Consider the following 20,946-nt stretch of genomic DNA (forward strand, 5'->3'; position numbering starts at 1 on the left):
GTGAAAACAAAGTTTAGATTAAAATCATATTCAATACACTTCAAATCGTACCATAAAAATATCGAGCATGTCACAGTGTTCCATAGTCCCCGTTTTGTTCGGAAAAAAGGGAGGAAAAAGGTTTCCGAAAGACAAAGCTGTCTCAAAACACAGACATTCATTGCCCCGGAACGCATATTTGCCATACTTAATTTCAGATATTGCAAAATATTCACAATATTATTCTAATTATAAATAAACCCGCGTAGCTCACCCAAAAACTATGAGATTTGACATTTCGGAGACCTCACGCTACACTAGCGCCTCTAGCGGCGAATTCATACGCGATAGCCCTCATTGTCAAATTGCATAGGTGTATCTTTAAGAGTCATAATCATAGACTATTTTCAAGGCAAGCTTCCTCAAAAATCGCTAGTCACATTGTCTGAAGTGCTGAATTAGCATAACAAAACTAGCTTTTAGATAAACACTAATTTTACTTGACGTAGAATAAATGTATCTTTGAAATTCTTGACATTTAATTTGATTAAAAGTGATATGATTGCATGTTTTTTTCTTTTTAATTCTTTTCCTATAATTTATTTTATTTACTACTACAATTATACTACAAAATAACAAAAAGATGTGGATTACTGTTTTATTGTTAAATATTTACAGTTTTCTACAGTTTTACTTTAGATGGGGTTGGCAACACTGCGCACAGCTGTCACGTCACTGTCACATTGTAACCTAACTACCTAACTCTAACTAACCTTACCTGACGGCTATTTCTGAATTTGTGCTCATTATTTTTCTTTATATTTGTGTCAACTACAGTTTTCTTTTCATTTCACTGAAGAAAAACCATGCCGACAATTTCAGTTAAGCGTGATGCGTTATTTGCTGCTCTTGGAAAAACGTACAGTAAGAATCATATATTAACAAGATTATTTTCTCCAACTGTTTACACGGTCATTAAGAACATTTTAATTATTTTCAGCTGACGATGAGTTCCAGGATCTTTGTTTCGAATTCGGATTAGAGTTAGATGAAGTCGTAAGTACTTACTTGTATTTATTCCATTAATGATTTTCGTAAAACTTGGTCTCAACTCAACAGTAAATGCTATTTGGTATTTACGGAACATATTTATTATATAGAAAAAACTAGCTCAATATTTTCATCTCCGTTTCAGTACAGGTACTTTTGATGATGTTTAAAATAATCACAAAATTGCATTATCATAATATTTCATTTGCAATCTTTATTTCGTTTCAAGTGTGTTATTGTTTCATTCCAGACAACAGAGAAGCAAATATTGATGAAGGAGCAGGGTGAAAGTGCAGGCTCAGGCGTTTCAGAGGAGGTATTGTACCGCATCGACATTCCCGCCAACCGATATGACCTACTATGTCTCGAAGGCTTGGTCAATGGGTTATTGGTATTCCAGAAAAAGTAAGTTAACAAATAGTACTTCCTATTAATATATGAAGGTAATCCTTCATAATATGTATATTAAGTTTTAATTTTAAATAAGTAAACAAAATACTTGCAATTCATTATTTATTTATTAATTTGGAGTTAAGAGAAATTGTTGATGTACACAAATTAATTATCAAAGTAACTTCAAAAACAGCTAAAGAAATTAAAAATTGTTTTTTTTTAATGGCTTTCACTCATGCTGTTTTTAGCAAGACATATTTTGCCAATGTCGATGTTGCAACATTACACACATGAGTAGAATGTTCGGTTTATGAAATTTTGATTTTGGGGAAGGAACAGATAGGAGACCTAAAACAAATAATAATGAGGTTTTTTTTTTATAAAAATTTTATTCAAATTTATACTGAGTCACAACATTAAGTTGTAGTAAAATTACAGCATGTTTCCTATATTTAATTTTTCCTTTACACTACTTCCTTTTATCTTAGCATGTTTAACAGTCTGTCATTTCCCTCAGTTAAAAAAATTTGTTAAAAACACTTCAAAATTGTTTGATCAAATGTTTAGAGATATACAAGATGTTCTTAATCAATAAGTGTATAGTAGTGATTATTCTGCAAATATTACAGATATCGGAAAACTTTAAACTGATACCAAAAGTATGTTACAAGCCCAATGAGTAAAAGCATATACTAACTTTTTTTATATTAAAGTATTTAATTAACATATTCAGCCCCAGTGACACGTCTGTGACTTTTTAGTTCTTACTCCTATGCCAGTGACACGTATTTGTGACTGCTGTGGGATATGCGCTATGCCTAGTGTAAGAGCTTAGTGGATCGTCACATTCGGCTCCGGCAACGTTCCACTAAGCCCTTATGCTATGCCAGCCTTTAGGAGGTACAAATTATTTTGACACAACATGCATATCACTGTCATAGGAGTAAAAACTAAAAAGTCATAGACATTGTGTCACTAGCACTGGAATGTATTATGTCTGTGACACGTATATGTGTAACTGGCATAGAAGCGACTGCTGTGGGATATGAGTAGGCATAGCGTAAGAACTTAGTGGATTGTTGCCGGGGCCAAACATGTTAATTAAATTAGTAGTAGATTTTAAGCCTTTCATCTAACAGCATACTAAATGTATAGGAGAATTTGAAGTTAATGATAAAGTCAGTCAAAATATGAAAATATCTTTATTCAATTTAGGGAACAAGCACTTATGAATGTCAAAAATAATCTACCACCGGTTTGGAAAAACCTCTGTTGAGAAGAATCTGGCTAGAAACTCAACAAGGTATAATTTTATTAAACAGATTTACAATATTCCATCCCAGCCCATATACGTCCCACTGCTGGGCACAGGCCTCCTCTCAGAACAAGAGGGCTTGGGCCATAGTTCCCACGCGGGCCCAGTGCAGATTGGGAACTTCACACGCACCAACTCACACACATTTGTTGTTGTCGTCCTATGGTACCCATTTACAATATTATTAAATGATATTCTATATATCACAAGTATTTAACACAGTAGATTCGCTATTTGGAGTAAGGGATCACCAATGCAGATCGGAATTATTTCCAAATGTCCCTGTCCATGATATAATCATTAATTTTATAAAAAACTTATTGATGTGATTTTACTCTAATTAACTTGTCTGATATCTGTTATATTTACGGAATAACCGCCTGGCTACAAGAACGATTACACCCTGTATACTCGTAGGTGAAAACTGAAGAACATGATCTGTTGTATGTAACATGTCCATATAAACAAAGTGTTGTATCATCGTTCCAAATTCGCAAAAGGACTTAAGCTCCATATCAATTCTGTGCACTACTACATACAACAGGTCATTTGCTTTAGTTTTTTCCCTCTACAAAATATTTCATCGTCATTTTATGAGTACTAATATACTTGTTTTAATATTATTCTTTCCATGCAACTAAATGTTTAAATTATTGTAATGAGGGCTACCGTTTTCGCACTCACTAGAGGTGACGCCACTGTAGAAAAAGGTCCTTCCTGAAGTATAGTGGTTAGTTTGTTATTACGGGCGTGAAAACAAAATTTACATTTAAATTATAATATTTAATACCTTAAAACTGTATCATAAAAAAATATTGAGCATGCCATAGTGTTGCGTAGTCCCGTTTTGTTCGGAAAAAGCGAGGACGAAGGTTTCTGAAATACAAAACTGTCTCAAAACACTGACATTCATTGCCCCGTAACGCATATGTGCCGTAATTAATTTCAGGTATTGTAAAATATTCACAAAATTATTCTAATTATAAATAAACCCGCATAGCTCACCCAAAAACAGTGAGATTTGACATATCGGAGACCTCTCGTTACACTAGCGCCTCTTGCGGCGAATTCATACGCGATAGCCCTCATTGTATGTAACACATCTTATCATAAGATGGTTCATTCATAGCTATGGTAGCCTAGTGGTTTGACAGTCAAACTTTAAGGTATGGTCTTTCAAGCAGTATGCATTGTGTGTTTGATCCAACCTAGGCTGGCAAGGCACCTCTGAGTTTATCGGAATTTATGTGTTAAATTTAATTTTAAACTTACTTCTTCTTGACCGTAAAGCAGCTTTACGGTGAAGAAAAACATTGTGAGAAAACCTTGTCACACGTTCCAAGAAATTCCATGGTGTGTGTGAAGTTCCAAAAGCCGCACCAGGCAGGCCCGTATGGGAACTATACGGCCCAAGCACTCAAATTCTGAGAGGAGGCCTGTTCCAGCAGTAGGACGATTTTATAGAGCGGGATGATATTGAGGGTGGATAGATACTATAAAAAATGCAACCCCCAAAAAGGGAAAGGGCATGGAGATGTTATTTACTTTGCTTATGTGTATGTATGTATATTTTATGCCCTATAAGCTGTTACTTTTCTGTGATGTATATAATAATAATAAAAATCTATATAGTGTTAGGAACAATAATCTTACGCCTAATTTAGTAGTCACAATATTCTAATCTAAACAATTCAAATAAAATAAAATAACATCCTAATTTAGCTAGCTGTATAATTATGTAAGTACAATACAATAAAAAAGTATACATACTGACATGTTCTGTTATTGATGATTCTAGAAAGGATCCTCCCCAATATCGCTTGAAGAAGTACGAAGACTGCTGGTCGCTACACCTCACACCCAGCACGGCGCAGGTCCGGCCGTACGCGGTCGCTGCGGTCCTAAGGGGTATCAACTTCACTAAGGAGTCCTATGACAGCTTCATCGATTTGCAGGTTTGGTTCTATACATAAAAGCTTACTTTGGGACTAGGTCAATTGGTGTGAATTGTCCCGTGATATTTATTTATTTATTTATATCTATACTTAAAGTATATTTTGCCCACGACTAGACTTTGCATAGACCTGTACAGTACATAGGGAAGTTATGCAGATACATATAGGGTTATTTCAGAGACGTGAGTAGGGCCTAATCTACCGGATTCCATTAGTTCAGGCTACTATATTGTACAATCAACGTCATAAAATAAATAAGTAATCACTTTTGTACCTTGTCACTTTAACGTCATGTTTGAAAGGCCATGATGATCACTTATTTATGACGTTGACTGTACCTACCAGTATTAGTGAGATCCACATTATTATTTTTAAATATTGGTTGTAAAAAAAAATTGAATTGTTCACTAAGTGCATGGTCCATGGTCACTGCAATTCAAGGTGTGGGGGTTTTACTTAAATATTATTGTAACGCTCGCTTCCACCAGACATGCCAGGCATGCGCCGTTCGCAAGACCGGCTATTTTGCTGATTTGGGACCATCTTCGTGACATAATTTTTAAAAATTTTCATTTCTTTTTTGTCATGTCGTACTTTCTTTCTTTACATGTGCGAGGATGTGTTGCGGTTGCGATTTTTCATGAACCAATAAAAACGCTTCATATACCTCACCTCGCTCCGCTCGGCTGTTTCCACCAGAGATGCGCTGTGCGAGGATAGGTGAATGAGGCGTTTCTATTGGTTCATGAAAAACACACTCATCGCAATCGCAACACATCCTCGCACATTTTTGGTCGAAACGCAGCCTAAATGATAGATTAACAATTACTAAGGTGCAGGGACCTGCTCACGTCTCACAAATGATAGATTAACAATTACTAAGGTGCAGGGACCTGCTCACGTCTCACAAATGATAGATTAACAATTACTAAGGTGCAGGGACCTGCTCACGTCTCACAAATGATAGATTAACAATTACTAAGGTGCAGGGACCTGCTCACGTCTCACAAATGATAGATTAACAATTACTAAGGTGCAGGGACCTGCTTACGTCTCACAAATGATAGATTAACAATTACTAAGGTGCAGGGACCTGCTCACGTCTCACAAATGATAGATTAACAATTACTAAGGTGCAGGGACCTGCTCACGTCTCACAAATGATAGATAGATTAACAATTACTAAGGTGCAGGGACCTGCTCACGTCTCACAAATGATAGATTAACAATTACTAAGGTGCAGAGACCTGCTCACGTCTCACAAATGATAGATTAACAATTACTAAGGTGCAGGGACCTGCTCACGTCTCACAAATGATAGATTAACAATTACTAAGGTGCAGGGACCTGCTCACGTCTCACAAATGATAGATTAACAATTACTAAGGTGCACCTGCTCACGTCTCACAAATGATAGATTAACAATTACTAAGGTGCAGGGACCTGCTCACGTCTCACAAATGATAGATTAACAATTACTAAGGTGCAGGGACCTGCTCACGTCTCACAAATGATAGATTAACAATTACTAAGGTGCAGGGACCTGCTCACGTCTCACAAATGATAGATTAACAATTACTAAGGTGCAGGGACCTGCTCACGTCTCACAAATGATAGATTATCTATTACTGAGGTGCAGGGACCTGCTCACGTCTCACAAATGATAGATTATCTATTACTAAGGTGCAGGGACCTGCTCACGTCTCACAAATGATAGATTAACAATTACTAAGGTGCAGGGACCTGCTCACGTCTCACAAATGATAGATAGATTAACAATTACTAAGATGCAGGGACCTGCTCACGTCACAAATGACTTAGTATATTGAAATTTTGAAGCCACAAGCCCCTCAAACCACGTCCACCAATATTCAATAAACAAAGTAAAATGCCACCATCAGCGTATTGTTTTAATTTTCAGGACAAATTGCATCAGAACATCTGCCGAAAGCGGTCTCTGGTCGCCATAGGGACCCACGACCTGGCCACAGTGCAGGGCCCCTTCGTGTACGACGCACTGCCGCCAGCGGACATCAAATTCAAGGCGTTGAACCAACAGAAGGAGATGACGGCGCCGGAATTGATGGAATTGTATCAAGTAAGAAATGACTATGATTCATATAAGCGGGGTCTGACGCGCCCACAGAACATATAATATCTCTAAGAGATATAGAAATGTCATGAGCCCTATTTTATTCCAAATCCACTGACGCCGGAAATGTTCATATGCACATTATAAACAATTTGAAATCTTGGCGATTATTGGTCGCAGCTTCTATTCAAAAAAATATCGGTTGTAAACGATTTAATGGTGTGTGTGAAGTTACCAATTCGGACTACAGGGCTACTACGAAACTCGAAGTTCGTGTCGTGCGGTCCTCCTAACACTTATACTATTTAATACGAGAGCGAGAGGGAAGGTACGATACGAACTTCGAGTTTCGAGTTTCGTAGTAGCCCTGCTGGGCTCGCGTACGGCTTACAAATCACGCTTTCTCGTTCTGAAATGCGGTCTGTGCCCAGCATTGAGACGCACGTAGGCCGGAGACGACGATGATACATTACTACAGAGGCCGGGAAAAAAAGGCTTGCAGGCCGGATACGAGGATGGCATGTTCTTTCACGCCGAGGCTTGTATATTGCTTTTCTCAAACATGCACTAAAATAAATAAAAACTCCTAGAAATCAATGTTTTATTCATAAGACAACTAAAATTGTAACTACTATCTATATGTACCAGTATAACAGCCTTATTCATAAAAAGTTAGAGCCTCCTTGAAGGCTCCTTGAAGGCCCGATGCTAAAAAACGTGATTAATAAACGTCTGTTAGCGCTAATCAGTCGATGAAGGCTCTGCTAAAGTTAGAGGACCGTAGACCCTCCTTTATCTCCCTGCTAAGTCACAAAATGGCCGCCACAAGTTTGAACAGCTGACTTTGACAAGAGCAAAAAACCATACGAAGATATTTATAGTGAAGGCAGGGCTACGCAAAGATTAAAAAAAAATCTGGAAAATTTATTTACAGGAATTTGTACTTGGATTTCCTCTAAATTAGCAAAAATAAATTAACAATAAATATGAAAAAAAATTAGGATGATTAACATAATTATGGCTTTTTGCACAACATAAATATGCGAATCGGAATGGCGGGGAAACAAACATCTCGCTTTTTATTTTTTTCGTGCTAATTGCTGTCACTGCTGTCAATTTTTTTTTTAATTATCGCATTAGGCATTTTTTGACGATGATTTGTCAAGGCCGGGAAAAAAAGGCTTCAATATCAGGCAGTAGCAGGCTAGCTTTTATCAAACATACTTAAATAAAAACTCCTAGAAATCAATGTTTTATTCATAAGACAACTAAAATTGTACCAGACTCAAATTGTAACTACTATCTATATGTACCAGTATAAGTGTTTATTTCATTTTAACATTTATTCAGGAAGTTTACTTAAAAAATTCACATAATATAAAACAAAGAAAGGTATTCTAACATGATTTTTTAAAACGTTAAAATAATCCCAATAAAATCAAAGTGCTATAAAACATTCAGATATAACGGACTGCAACAATAAAAAATCACGTTTCTAAACGAAACTTTTGAAATGACAATGGAACTAACTTGCATAACGGCTAAAGCCCAAGTCCAGCCATTAAAAAAAAAGACAATGACACTTCTCAATTTTCCCGCCAATGCTTTTTTTGTATTGTGTTTGTTGTTCGGCTTTTTTTAGGGCCATTATACACGAACTGCAGCCCATTTAATCAGCTACATTAATACTTTATTATGTAAATTAAATTGTAATTTGTCGTAAAATGCGTCGGTAATATTTATATATTTAGATATAGAATATTCATAGTCCTGTGAATTTATTTAGTAACTAATAAATGAACCATAGAAATTCAGATTATTAATTTCAAGTCGTGTATAATGGCCTTTATCGTGGATATTTGACGTTTTGCATTGAAACAAAACACTGTTGTCTTGCAGGCCTAGGCCTGCAACAGTATATTTTGAAGCCTGTTTTAAGGAACACAACATAAACATTACGTAGCATGTTTGAGAAAATGATGTTTCCAGAGCCACGCGCAGCTGAAGCAGTACCTGGGCATAATCCGGGACAGCCCGGTGTACCCGGTCATCAAGGACAAAAACGGGGTGGTCCTCTCCATGCCGCCCATCATCAACGGCGACCATTCCAAGATCACGCTTAACACCAAGAATGTCTTCATCGAGGCGACCGCCACTGACTTGACCAAGGTACAAATAACGACAAAACAAACAAATCTTTGTTTTGTTTTAAAAATGCCGAGGTTGATTATTATCAGCCGAGTGTAGAAATATGAACAAGCCAACGCTTCAAAAAATATGTAATTCAGACTATTATTACGTGGTAACATATTTTTGAGTGGTTCGAATAGATAGAGAGAGAACTTTTGCACTTGACTGTACAATACTTTATTAAAATGTTTAAAAGTGTGTAAGCTTTACACGGCATGCGAACCATACAAAAAATGAATAATAAAAACCGGCCAAGAGCGTGTCGGACACGCCCGAAATAGGGTTCTGTAACCATTACGAAAAAAATAACTAATATTTTTCTAAGGATTTCGTATTTTGTACGGAATATTCCAAGTTTAGGTATATTTTATACCTTAGGCTGCTATTTACTCTTAAACTACTAATAATTCCCAAGAAAACTTAACCGTTATAGTTTTCCTTGTAAGTTTGATATACTTAATTTTGCACTCAAGTTGAATATTAAATATATTCACCCGGATAACTCACGTCTAAACATGTCGAAATGTCAAGCTAAACTCGATTTAAGACGTGAGTTATCCGGGTCAATATATTTAATATGAGTGTCTCACGGTAGTTTCATGTTCAAGTTGAATATTTTGCGAACAAATCACTGAATCGAAAAATCGTTTTAGCATCCCCCTAATGGTTTTAAAAGACCTATCCATCGATACCCCACACTACAAGATTGGATGAGAAAAAAAAATCACCCCCACTTTACGTCCATGGGAGGTACTTTAAAAAAAGTGTTATTTCAATTTTTTATTGTACCATTTTGTCGGCATAGTTTACATTATATATTCGTGCAAAATTACAGCTTTCTAGTATTGATAGTCCCTGAGCAAAGTCGCGGACAGACAGACAGACAGACATGGCAAAACTATAAGGGTTCCGTTTTTTCCATTTTGGCTACAGAACCCTAAAATGGATATTTCAATAAATTGGGATATCTTTTAATAAAATTGTGATGTTGTATCTATATTTCAGTCATGCATGACAGAGATACAGTACAGCCATCTCTTTAAAATTTACAAATGCATTATTATTTGCAGGCAAAAGTGGTGGTCGACACGCTAGTGTGCATGTTCTCACAGTACTGCGGCGAGCAGTATGCGGTCCAACAGTGCAAGGTGTTTGCGCCCGACGGCACCTACGAGCTGTATCCGAAGCTGGAGTACCGCGAGGAACGGATCAACCTCGACAAGGCTAACAGTTATATTGGAATAAGGTAGTGTCTTATAAGGTAGTCAACACTATCATAAAATAAATTCAAGACTCTAATGAAAAAAACCAGCCGAATGCGTGGCGGGCCACGCGTAGTCCATTCTAAATTTAATTTTTCTAGAGAGAGATGGAATGCAAACTTCATTCGCTCATATATTGCTTATTTTTCAAAAGCTATAGAGACGTTAAATTGTTTAAGAAAACAAATTATGTTCCATGCATATTCACTATTTTTGCACGCTAGCTACAAATCTATCGCTTTCCGTCTACATTTCTTAATATTTAGGCACGTCTGATTTTGAAACAGACTCAAGCAATCTTGTTTTTTTTTTTCATCACACTTGCTCGTAAACAGCGTCGAAACATGCAGGCTACCTTGGTTGCAACCCGCCAAATAAAATCCTCGACCTTAATGTGCTTGTCATGAAACCCGTGGTCGGTAAATGAGTCATTGCGCGTACAAATTTTGTTGTCATGAAGCCCAAGGACGGTAAATGAGTAAATGTCCGTACTGATGGTGCAGCGCATGGTGTAGCAGCAGGACCACATGCACACGCGGCTCAGGCACATGCTGAGGGAGGGGGAGGGCGACGCTGCCAAGAGCGCAGCCTATGATATCGCCAATATTTGGAAGAATTATATTTTTTCTTTTAGAAATATATTAAAATTTTACTCGCAAATGTGATGAAAAACATTGTATGTCGCACGGGCGGTACTAGAATTACGAACATCGACTCATTAAAGCCCTCAGTCTTCGACTTCGGGCTTCTAATAGACTCCTTATTTACCGCCCTTAAGACACAATGTACTTACTATTCATGCTTTATTAGAGCGGCTACGCACTACGTCCGATTAAATCCGTAAAAATACGGTCAGTAGTCGTAGAGAAGAAATATTTCTATGGTTCCGTCCCTGCGATTTCTCTCCCATCTAGTGCGTTCTCTACCATACCATTTTATTAGTTCTACGACTACTCTGGCTTAAGAGTAGGGCTCTGCATACACTGGATGTATTAAATCACACGAAAAAGGGTGAAATATCTTCAAGACACGATTCCCATTTACATAGATACCTATAAATGTGTACGGAATCCTCGGTGCGCGAGTCCGACTCGCACTTACTTGCCCGGTATTTTATTTATTTTTAAAAGTAGGAACACGACACGACTCATAATGCCATTTCTTTAGAAATAATAATTTAATTTAAAATAAAATTGTATTATAACAATTAATAATAAAAAAATAAATGAAATGAAGCTTTTTATAGCTAAATTACGGTAAAGTGGTGGATAGTTAAATTAAGCATTTCTATTGGTTAATGAAAACTCATTCCTCGCTACACATACACGCACAACTTTTGTGGAATCGCAGCCTTATCAAGTGAATGACAGAAAGAAAGAATAAATTTATTTACCTAAATTGCTTAACTTGAATGCTTGTACGCAGTGAAAGTGGCGAGAGCGTGGCGGCGCTACTGTCGCGCATGTGCCTGGTGACGTCACTGGAGGCGGGGGACGGCGCGCTGCGCGTGCGCGTGCCCCCCACCCGCCACGACGTCATCCACGCCTGCGACCTGTACGAGGACATCGCTATCGCCTATGGGTAACGTTTAAGCGTAATCCTATTTCGGGATTTTCCTAAATTCCTATGCCAAGTTGGCAGCGCTGGTCCTTCGAAAAGCGATTCATCTATATAGGTAGGTGGCCACCCCTTGGTGGCAGAATCAAATAGTTTGACTGCATTTGTTAGCGGACCACCAGATTGTAGCCAATTGATAAATCTGAACGGCAATTATACTGTTTCGTGTGCAAGGGGTTTAAAATGTATCATGTGGAAGGGTTTAGAATAATGTATTGTTTCTAATATACAGGTACAACAACATCAAACGTCGTGCGGGGCGCGTGGCGACGGCGGGTGCGCAGGCGCCGCTCAGTAAGCTCACGGAGCAGCTGCGGCGGGAGTGCGCGCACGCCGGCTACAGCGAGGCGCTACCGTTCACGCTCGTTAGTGCCGTAGTACTATGTTGTTTGGACCTATTAGAGCTATGTATTTCCAAGTTTGCAATTTCCAAAATGTTGTGGATTTTTTTTATGGGGACAAGAGCTTAGTTGCCCTATGTGGAGGAGACGAATCGACAAACACCCTCAACGATGTATGCTTTCGTACTCTTGTAAAGACGGGAGCAAACGCCAAATCAAATCTGGCCCGTTTGCCGTCAACCACAGAGGCTGCGTCATACCTCATATCGCCACTACCGCACATATCATCAACTGCAAAAGTGGCTGGGGGTGGAAAAAGAGCCCACCGACTGGGGTTGGGAATCGACCTCAGCCGGACTCATCCCCATTACCAGTCGGCAAGCTCCCACCCCCGCAGAGCTCCTAAAACTTCTGTCTTGCAAATGCAAGAAGGGGTGCAGAGGTGGCTGCACTTGCCTGAAAGCATAGCTCAGATGTTCAGTGCTGTGTGTTACCTGCTCTGGGGAAACGTGTCAGAACGCCGATGTATCGTGTCGATTCAGGACGACGATGACAAGATGACTGAGGATCCAACAATACTGGAGCACCTACTTGTGGAGGACGAATTTGATCTCCCACCTATAGTGGAACCATATGGTTGTCATGGTACGAGTAATGGACCAATAGGTAGGATTGGAGAGATCAACGATAGTGACGGTCCAGGGCCATCAAAAACAAGGCGACGAGTGTGACTATGTGAATGATTGATTGCGTTACTATACTTTTAACTTTTTCTGATGATGAGGACTTGATTACTATGTTTATATTAAAATACATTTTACCGTTTTTAAAATTATTTCTGCCTCTTCTTTCATTACCAAACCAAAAAACAAAAGATAGGAAATTTTACCATATAAGTATAGGTTTTTTGAGATTGTAAGAGAACTACAAGGTTTCCAGACCCTGGTTACCGGCCTACCGCTTAATTTAAAGCTAATTAAATTGCATATAAACCATATCTACAAGTTTTACTCACAGGTTTACTCATAGGTTTCGACGCAATTTTGGTTTGAAGAAGGGCTAAAACTAAAAATCTACATTTTTGGAAAACTGGTCTATTTTCAAAGTGCAGTAAATTCAGTACCTAACTAAGTGAGTAAAGTAAAGTAAAAGTAAAGTAATTGACCTACAGAGCTCTGATTGGACTTGATTTGTCACAAATTTAACTTTCGACACAAAATTCATGGATTAGGATTAGGAGATAGAGCAGAATCAGAAAAAAGTCCAATATTTTCGTGGATTTGTTGAATAAAAATTTTTCCACAACTTTTTAGGAATTGCGAACTTGGAAATGTATAGCCCTAATGGGTCCATACATACATGTTTGGACAACATCTACTCCTAAAATCACAATGACATATCTACCTCAACTATTACAGTTAGATTGTAAGTATCCCAACGTTCATCCCATTGAAACCTATCACTACTGAACCAAAATTCTTGTCACCGCGGGATGATGTCCTATTATTATTTTTGTCATATATTTCATTTTTACTACTGATTAATGTGCTGTTACATTGTCCAAGAACATGTTTGTTTAAGACATTCATTTTGGACGACCTCAAGCCCCTAAGGCACAGGTTTAAACCTAGTTTAGGAGTCGAAAGCTCGACCACTTACTTAAGATCTTTTTGTACAAACTTAAGTTTATGTTACTTGTAACACTTGTTTTTGATTACAATAAACATTTATTATTATTATTATTATACTAAAAATCAGAGATACATCATGTTTTGTTAATTTATTGTTAATTTTGACCGGCCTATAGAGGGCGCGCGTGCGCGTGGCGAAAAATATTCATTGTTTATACATATCTAATAGGTATACAATACAAGGTATACAATTATACATTCATGTAGGTATACATGCAATAGGGAATATGCATGGAACACAAATTTTGTCTTAAATTACCGAACGTGATACAAAACTGAAATAAAAAATGAATGATGTAAAAACATTTTTTATTATGTTCTCTGTATTTTGTGAAGAGCGAATAAAAATATTTCTATTTCTATTATTAATTGTTGAAAATAACAAAGATACGAGCGAATGAAGTTTATCGTCGTGATCGCGTCATGAATGACTTCATACTCGTAGCTCGTAGTAGTACATATCGGATCTTTCTGTCTAATTAACAATTTTTCATCACACTTGCTCGTAAACAGTGTCGTAACATGCAGCCTATCTTGCTTGCAACCTCCCAAATAAAACCCTCGACCTTAATGTGCTTGTCATTGCGTGGTCGGTAAATGAGTCAGCGGTATTGGCAATTCTTGAAAAAATATTAGTTTTTCCTTTACAAATATACAGTTTTACTCACAAATGTGATGAAAAACATTGTATGTCGCACGGGCGGTACTAGAATTACAAACATCGACTCATTAAAGCCCTCAGTCTTCGACTTCGGTTCGGGCTTCTAATGAACTCTCGTTCGTAATTCCTTATTTACCGCCCTTAAGACACAATGTACTATAAAATATCCATATCGTCGTATTTATTTAAAATATTAAAAAAAACAACTCGGTTGGTCAAATAATAACAATATTTTGAAGAAAAAAAGACTTGCATATTCCCTATTAAACTGCTGAATGCCAAATTTAATTTTATAGATCCTCTGAAAGCGGATTAGGTTTTTAATCTTGTTTGTTAGTCAGTCACTGGTAAAAATGCCAATTTTTATATACAACCCTAGTTGTGTCACCTACAATAATAGTAGATTATTGTCGTGGCATGGAAGTAGGCAATTGCTGGCTGAGTATGAGTATTAAACGGACTCGCACGAAGCCAGCAATTGCTATTCCAGCAGAGACTAATATCTATCTAAGCTTTTCTCAAAAATGGTGAATAATTCTGAAATAGAATAAACTTTTTATATTATATTTATATTATACCATTATATTTATTTATATTTTTCTTATGCTTTCCCACCTTTTTTTCATTAAAAATAAACTGCTGTGTATTTTTTCCACCGAAAACACCACAAGCAGTTTCAGGACCAATAAAATGAAACCGGAGTTCCAACAAAATATCTGATACCGGCCATTAGACTTGGCTGTATACGACTTGTGCCATCCATGGCCTTTTTAATTAAAACAAGAGCGTGTCCGACACGTCCAAAATAGGGTTCCGTAGCCATTACGAAAAAATTAAGTAATATTTTTCTAAGGATTTCGTATTTTATACGGAATCTTCCAAGTTTAGGTATATTTAATACCTAAGGCTGCTATTTACTCATAAATTACTAATAATTCTCAAGCAGACTTAGCCGTTATAGTTTTCCTTGAAAGTTTGATATACTTACTACCATCCTAATTTTTTTTTAATTTTTCCACCCGCTTTATATCCCTATCCCGTGGGAATACCGGGATAAAAAGTATCCTATGTTTTGATCCAGGCTATAAACTAACTTTTCGCCAAATTTCATCCAAATCAGTCCAGCCGTTTCAGCGTGAAGAAGTAACAAACATACTCACTCACTCACTCGCTCACTCACATACTCACTCACAAACTTTCACATTTATAATATTAGTAGGATAATCGACAGACCATCAATAAAGGTCACAAAAATTACGTCGATCTACTCGGCCCAACAGCTAATAATAATACAATCAAAATAACGTTTCCAGTGTTCCCGCGAAGACATATCGACGAAGCTGGGCGCCCCTCTGTCCTCGGAGAGAGCCGTGCTCATCGCCAACCCCAAGACCCTGGAGTTCCAAGTGGCGCGCACGCGGCTGCTGCCCGGACTGCTGAAGACGCTCGCTGCCAATAAGAAGATGCCGCTGCCGCTCAAGCTGTTCGAGATTAGCGATGTTGTGCTACAGGACAGTGCGGCTGGTGAGTCAAACGTTACAGTAACCATAAAATTGCCTAAATAATGTATTTTCAAATGTTGGAACGAGTTGCCTCCCCCAGTAAGAAGTTGTGGGTCCCTAACAGAGTTTGAAAGACGTTGTAAAGCCTGTTTGCTTTGTGTGCACAGTGGGGAGTACCTAATGGGAAATACAGATTTTCTTTTGTTAAAAATGATTTATCGTGATGCTTATGCTTATGAAAAATAAAACGAATTATGTAGATAGAAAAAAACTTCAATATCTGTTGACAAGCAAGAATGCGTGCGGCGCGCGCACGTGTGTGTGTGTGTGTGTGTGTGCGTGCGCGTGCACGCAAGTGAATTGATGTGTTTTATGGACGTAAAACAGCGCCTATAGTCAACGGCCGTTATGAAGTAAATCCTGACACATTGCGAAACTGAAGTTTCTGAACATTAACAATATGAATCATAGACTAAAATGCAATTCTTACTTGTTGTGTGTGACAGAGTAGTAAGTATAGTATTTTTTTCAATGGTTGACATTAACAATAATCAGGAACTTCATAGTTGTGCAATGTGTCAGGATTGACTTCATAGCGTCCGGGCACTATATACACTTCGGTCTGCAAGGCACAGGCACATTACGTTTTGTTACGTCCTTCATCACAGCAATTTTGACCATTTTTAGCCCCTCATTCTCCTACCAATTGCTATGAAATTGCAAGTATTATTTTCCTATGTCACAAACCGCCTGAATATTCCCTCTTTCCTTAAATGAGTGACGTAAATTATGGATTTCCCTAAAGCTCGTTTTTGGGTTTTGTTTTCTTCGAGCGCTGAAGACGCAGGAATCGGCACGTACCTGCGCGCGTGCAAGCGTGTACGTATACGACAAACACGACGCACAAACAAAATGCTGGTCTGAAATCGCCCTCAGACAATAAGGTGTCTGATCTGTAAAAAGTAATGTAGGGCGTTTCGCAGAGACGGGAGCGCGTAACGAGCGTCGGCTGTGCGCGGTGCACTGCGGGCGCACCGCCGGCTTCCAGCTGGTGCACGGGCTGCTGGACCGCGCCATGCTGCTGCTGCGGACCGCACGCGCCCCAAGCGGCTACTGGCTGCGGCAGGCTGAAGGTACAACGCGCACACAACACATTGCTGTCACTCTTGCAGCCAGTATTTGATGCACAGCACACTATGTGTGGGAGCCGTGGTGGCCTCTCAAGCAGAGGATCGTGGGTTCAAACCCCGGCTCGCACCTCTGAGTTTTTCGAAATTCATGTGCGGAATTACATTTGAAATTTACCACGAGCTTTACGTTGAAGGAAAACATCGTGAGGAAACCTGCACAACGTGTGTGTGAAGTTCCCAATCCGCACTGGGCCCGCGTGGGAACTACTGCCCAAGCCCTCTCATTCCGAGAGGAGGCCTGTGCCCTGCAATGGGACGTATATAGGCTGGGATGATGATGATGATGACACTATGTCGCGTCTTTTATTTTACTTTGGTTGTTCTGTTCTTGTTGTAACACTATGTAAATATAAATAACAAAGCATCTCCGACTGAGCTCGCCATTTTGGCGATCGAAAATCGATTGTTTGGTATGCCAATGGATCACCAACGCGGGTCGACCACCCAACGTATCAACAGATTAGGTATATGTACAGTTTATAAATAGCAAGCACCGGTTCGGAAATGTTGACCCTGAGCTTGGCAGTGCCGGCTTAAGACTATTTGATTCCTAGGAATCAAATAAGCCCCATATTAGGCCCTAAGCAATCCACGCCTGTGGCACGCCTTACCTTACCTTACCTTAAAAAACAAATCTTAAATTATTTTACAATTGGAATGGGAAAAATCTCACATTTTTGTTTTTAAACAGATTATTTGTATTTCAGACCCTGCATATTTCCCCGGGCGGTGCGCCGAGGTCGTCCTGCGAGACCGAGTGATAGGCAAAGTTGGGGTGCTCCACCCCAGCGTCCTCACTGCCTTCGAGCTCACCAACCCCTGCTCTGCGATAGAAATCAACATCGAGCCCTTCCTCTAAGTAATATTTATAAATGTTATTAGTGTATACAATAAAATAAATCATTGTTAAATAATGTTATCTCTGCTGAATTTAATCACACAATTTTAATGTTATCATATCATCTGTATGCAGACTATCAACCCAATACGTGGATTAGAAGTATAATGACTTCCTGATAACGAAATATAAAATCACGATTGTTTTGGTTGCAACACAAACACAGTCAGCATTTTTTGAAATTGGGTGAAAAGATGACCAGACCAGTAAGAGATGTCATGGAGGAATCACAAATAAAATGTGTTTTTATGTTGAAAATACAATTTTATTGTGTAAATGGACAATAGAACAGCACAAACAAGTGAAGACGAATAACAGAAATCACGTCGTGTTTAACTAAGCAATAGAATTTTCTTGTCAAAGCTGGGTCCGTATTTAACAATACAGACTCAAATAGATCATATGAAATAAATACTTTATCTTGATAAGGCACTTTATTTTTAATTGACAATGTTTTCAAAACAGTCAAGGCGGAAAATAAATAATACACTAATTAATTGTTACCAAGTTCCTATCAGTACAGTCATCGGCAGTAATATCTTACGGCAGAAAGCGCTCAAAAATGTCAACGAAACTGTTAGAGTGTATCAGATTCTATGGAGTGCTTTGTCCCTTGTTCCAATTTGGTGTTATTGTCGGTGACTATAAAGTATCTCCTTTTCTACCATAATACTTTTTGATTTGCAAAATACTGAGATTATAAGGTTATGAGACCATAACAACATCAACTAAACCTTTACAAGCACAACCTCTGGCTTAACAATGAAAATTTTATTATTTATATATAAAGAACTCAATCAAGCTTATAATAACCCTCCTTCAGGCAGTCGGGTAAAAACAGAGCTGTCTGACATCCGGGTGTATTGTATACCCTCGTTGTGGCATGCTATGCACACATAAATCCTGTTAATGCAAACCATTTCTGATTTTTTCATCTTGTAATGAAAGCATACACTTAAACTACCTAAAATAATCCATTATATGGCATATCTATTTATAAGTAAGTTTAAAAGACACCTAACATGAATTTTCCACTTAATATAAGCAAATAAACACTGAAAAATATTCAAGATAATTTAATCATAATCAAAACCTGGTGAGCAACCAAGCTCTGTGAGTGAACAATTATAGTGAGTGAGTAATTTAATCGAGAAGTAATTGTATGTCAAACATTTTTTCCAACTCTGACCTGTTGAAGTCAGGTGCAATAATAAATGGGCACAAATAGAATGACATTTCCTTGAGGTTGGGTGCACTTGCTTTGATCGCCTTAGCTACCTGCATGGTCACGTGATGGCATCTAGAGAGACTCAAGTAGGTCAAGTTTTGAAACAAATTGTTTGAAAAATATCCAAGTAATGCAATAGTTGAAAAATAGCCATGACGCAATTTAAGTGAATGCAAATTCTTAAGTCTGTATAAGTGCAGTAAACTGGAATCAAACAAGGTTTTGCATGTCATTACATGCAGGACCTGTAAGGCCTTGCAGCTGGATATATAGCGAATTATGTCATCATTCAATGTATCACCATAAATGTGCAATGCCCGCAAAGTGTTCTGCTTGGTCCGGAGCAGGGATTCGAGGAAGTCTGCTGGAATATTCTTCATTTTCTCCATATTAATGCTCACCAAGCGGGTGCACTGCAGCATGCTGTACAGGCTTCCAGGCGTCAGAGCAAAGTTGGAGAGGATCAGAGTCTCCAGGTATTTCAAATTTTCAAATGGTAAGTGATAAACGAAATTCCCATTTGCATTCTCAGGATTTTGTACTATTAAAGAATTACGGAAACTCAAAAACTTTAAATTAGGCCAGTGACCTAAATCATCAAATATACAACTATCAACTTGAGATATACTAATTTCTAGATGAGTCAAGTTAGGACAATGGCTAATCAGGGAAGCCCTTACTTGAGAATACAGTTTGAAATACTGTAGTTTAACATTCTTCAAATACTTTGCTACAAAAGGCACAATGTTTTCTCTTATTTTCACATAATTTTTCATGCATACAATGAGGCGAGTATTATCCCAAACACAAGGGGTCAAGCAGAGTTGTTGCCATCTTGTACAAACTTTTGCCACGGCTAGAAGTGACTCAAAATCAACCATAGAGAAAATATAAATTAGGAGCTCATTTGGCAGGTCATTTATAGTAAGTGAGCTGCAGCTTGGGACCCCTGGTACCTCTAGATGTACCATCCTTACAGGCAGCTTGCTGTGTTATAATCCTGAAAGCGTTTAACACGTTTCAACCAATATGTAAAAGAAATTAATAAACAATATTATACATCATTAATCATTGAACACCTCTTCAGAGCTGCAGTGCCCATACATTGCAGTAATTGGACTATTTGAGTATTTCCCAAAACAAAACTGCTTTAAAGCCGTATAGGTTAAAATTAGTGAAACCAACAAAGTGAGGCAAGTACGCACGGACAGGTAACAGAAAGGTCATGAACCTTGAACAACGGTTGCAGACAGATATATGAACACAACTGCTTTGGGTAAACCAGCTTAATAAATTCGCAAATCAATTATTTACAGTTACCCATAACATACCTTGTGATCACCTTGCTTCTTATTCGAGAAAATTGTACTGTTTGCTTTATTAAAATCATAATTTATGTAAACTTTGCTTCTAAATATAGACACGACGCTCACAATGTATCAAATTTGAATTCGAAGAAGCACTTTTCATTTGAAAATAAATTCTTCATTTCTAAAATTTAAAACAAGGCCTCAATGTTTTTTAAACGAAATAATTATAAATAACTTTCATCTTCAATTCATTTTTTATAAATGACGTTCTA

General features: G+C 38.0%; 2 protein-coding genes across 2 annotated transcripts; one reads left to right on the forward strand and one right to left on the reverse strand.

The window, feature by feature from the left end:
- The first annotated feature begins 704 nt into the window (after positions 1-704).
- On the forward strand, positions 705-18,157 carry beta-PheRS (phenylalanine--tRNA ligase beta subunit). The gene is made up of 12 exons (XM_074096481.1): positions 705-903; positions 980-1,035; positions 1,280-1,434; positions 4,536-4,692; positions 6,614-6,790; positions 8,774-8,953; positions 10,045-10,220; positions 11,662-11,817; positions 12,086-12,218; positions 15,860-16,070; positions 17,032-17,181; positions 17,946-18,157. The coding sequence occupies exons 1-12, from the start codon at positions 846-848 to the stop codon at positions 18,095-18,097; spliced, it is 1,761 nt and encodes a 586-aa protein (XP_073952582.1). The 5' UTR covers positions 705-845; the 3' UTR covers positions 18,098-18,157.
- A 1,040-nt stretch (positions 18,158-19,197) lies between these two features.
- Positions 19,198-20,928, reverse strand: LOC141434163 (uncharacterized). The gene is made up of 2 exons (XM_074096482.1): positions 20,696-20,928; positions 19,198-20,364 (listed from the first exon to the last, which is right to left on the reverse strand). The coding sequence occupies exon 2, from the start codon at positions 20,333-20,335 to the stop codon at positions 19,280-19,282; it is 1,056 nt and encodes a 351-aa protein (XP_073952583.1). The 5' UTR covers positions 20,336-20,364; positions 20,696-20,928; the 3' UTR covers positions 19,198-19,279.
- Between the last annotated feature and the right edge of the window lie 18 nt (positions 20,929-20,946).

Source organism: Choristoneura fumiferana, chromosome 13 (assembly GCF_025370935.1).
Source record: "Choristoneura fumiferana chromosome 13, NRCan_CFum_1, whole genome shotgun sequence".
Classification (NCBI taxonomy): Eukaryota; Metazoa; Arthropoda; class Insecta; order Lepidoptera; family Tortricidae; genus Choristoneura; species Choristoneura fumiferana.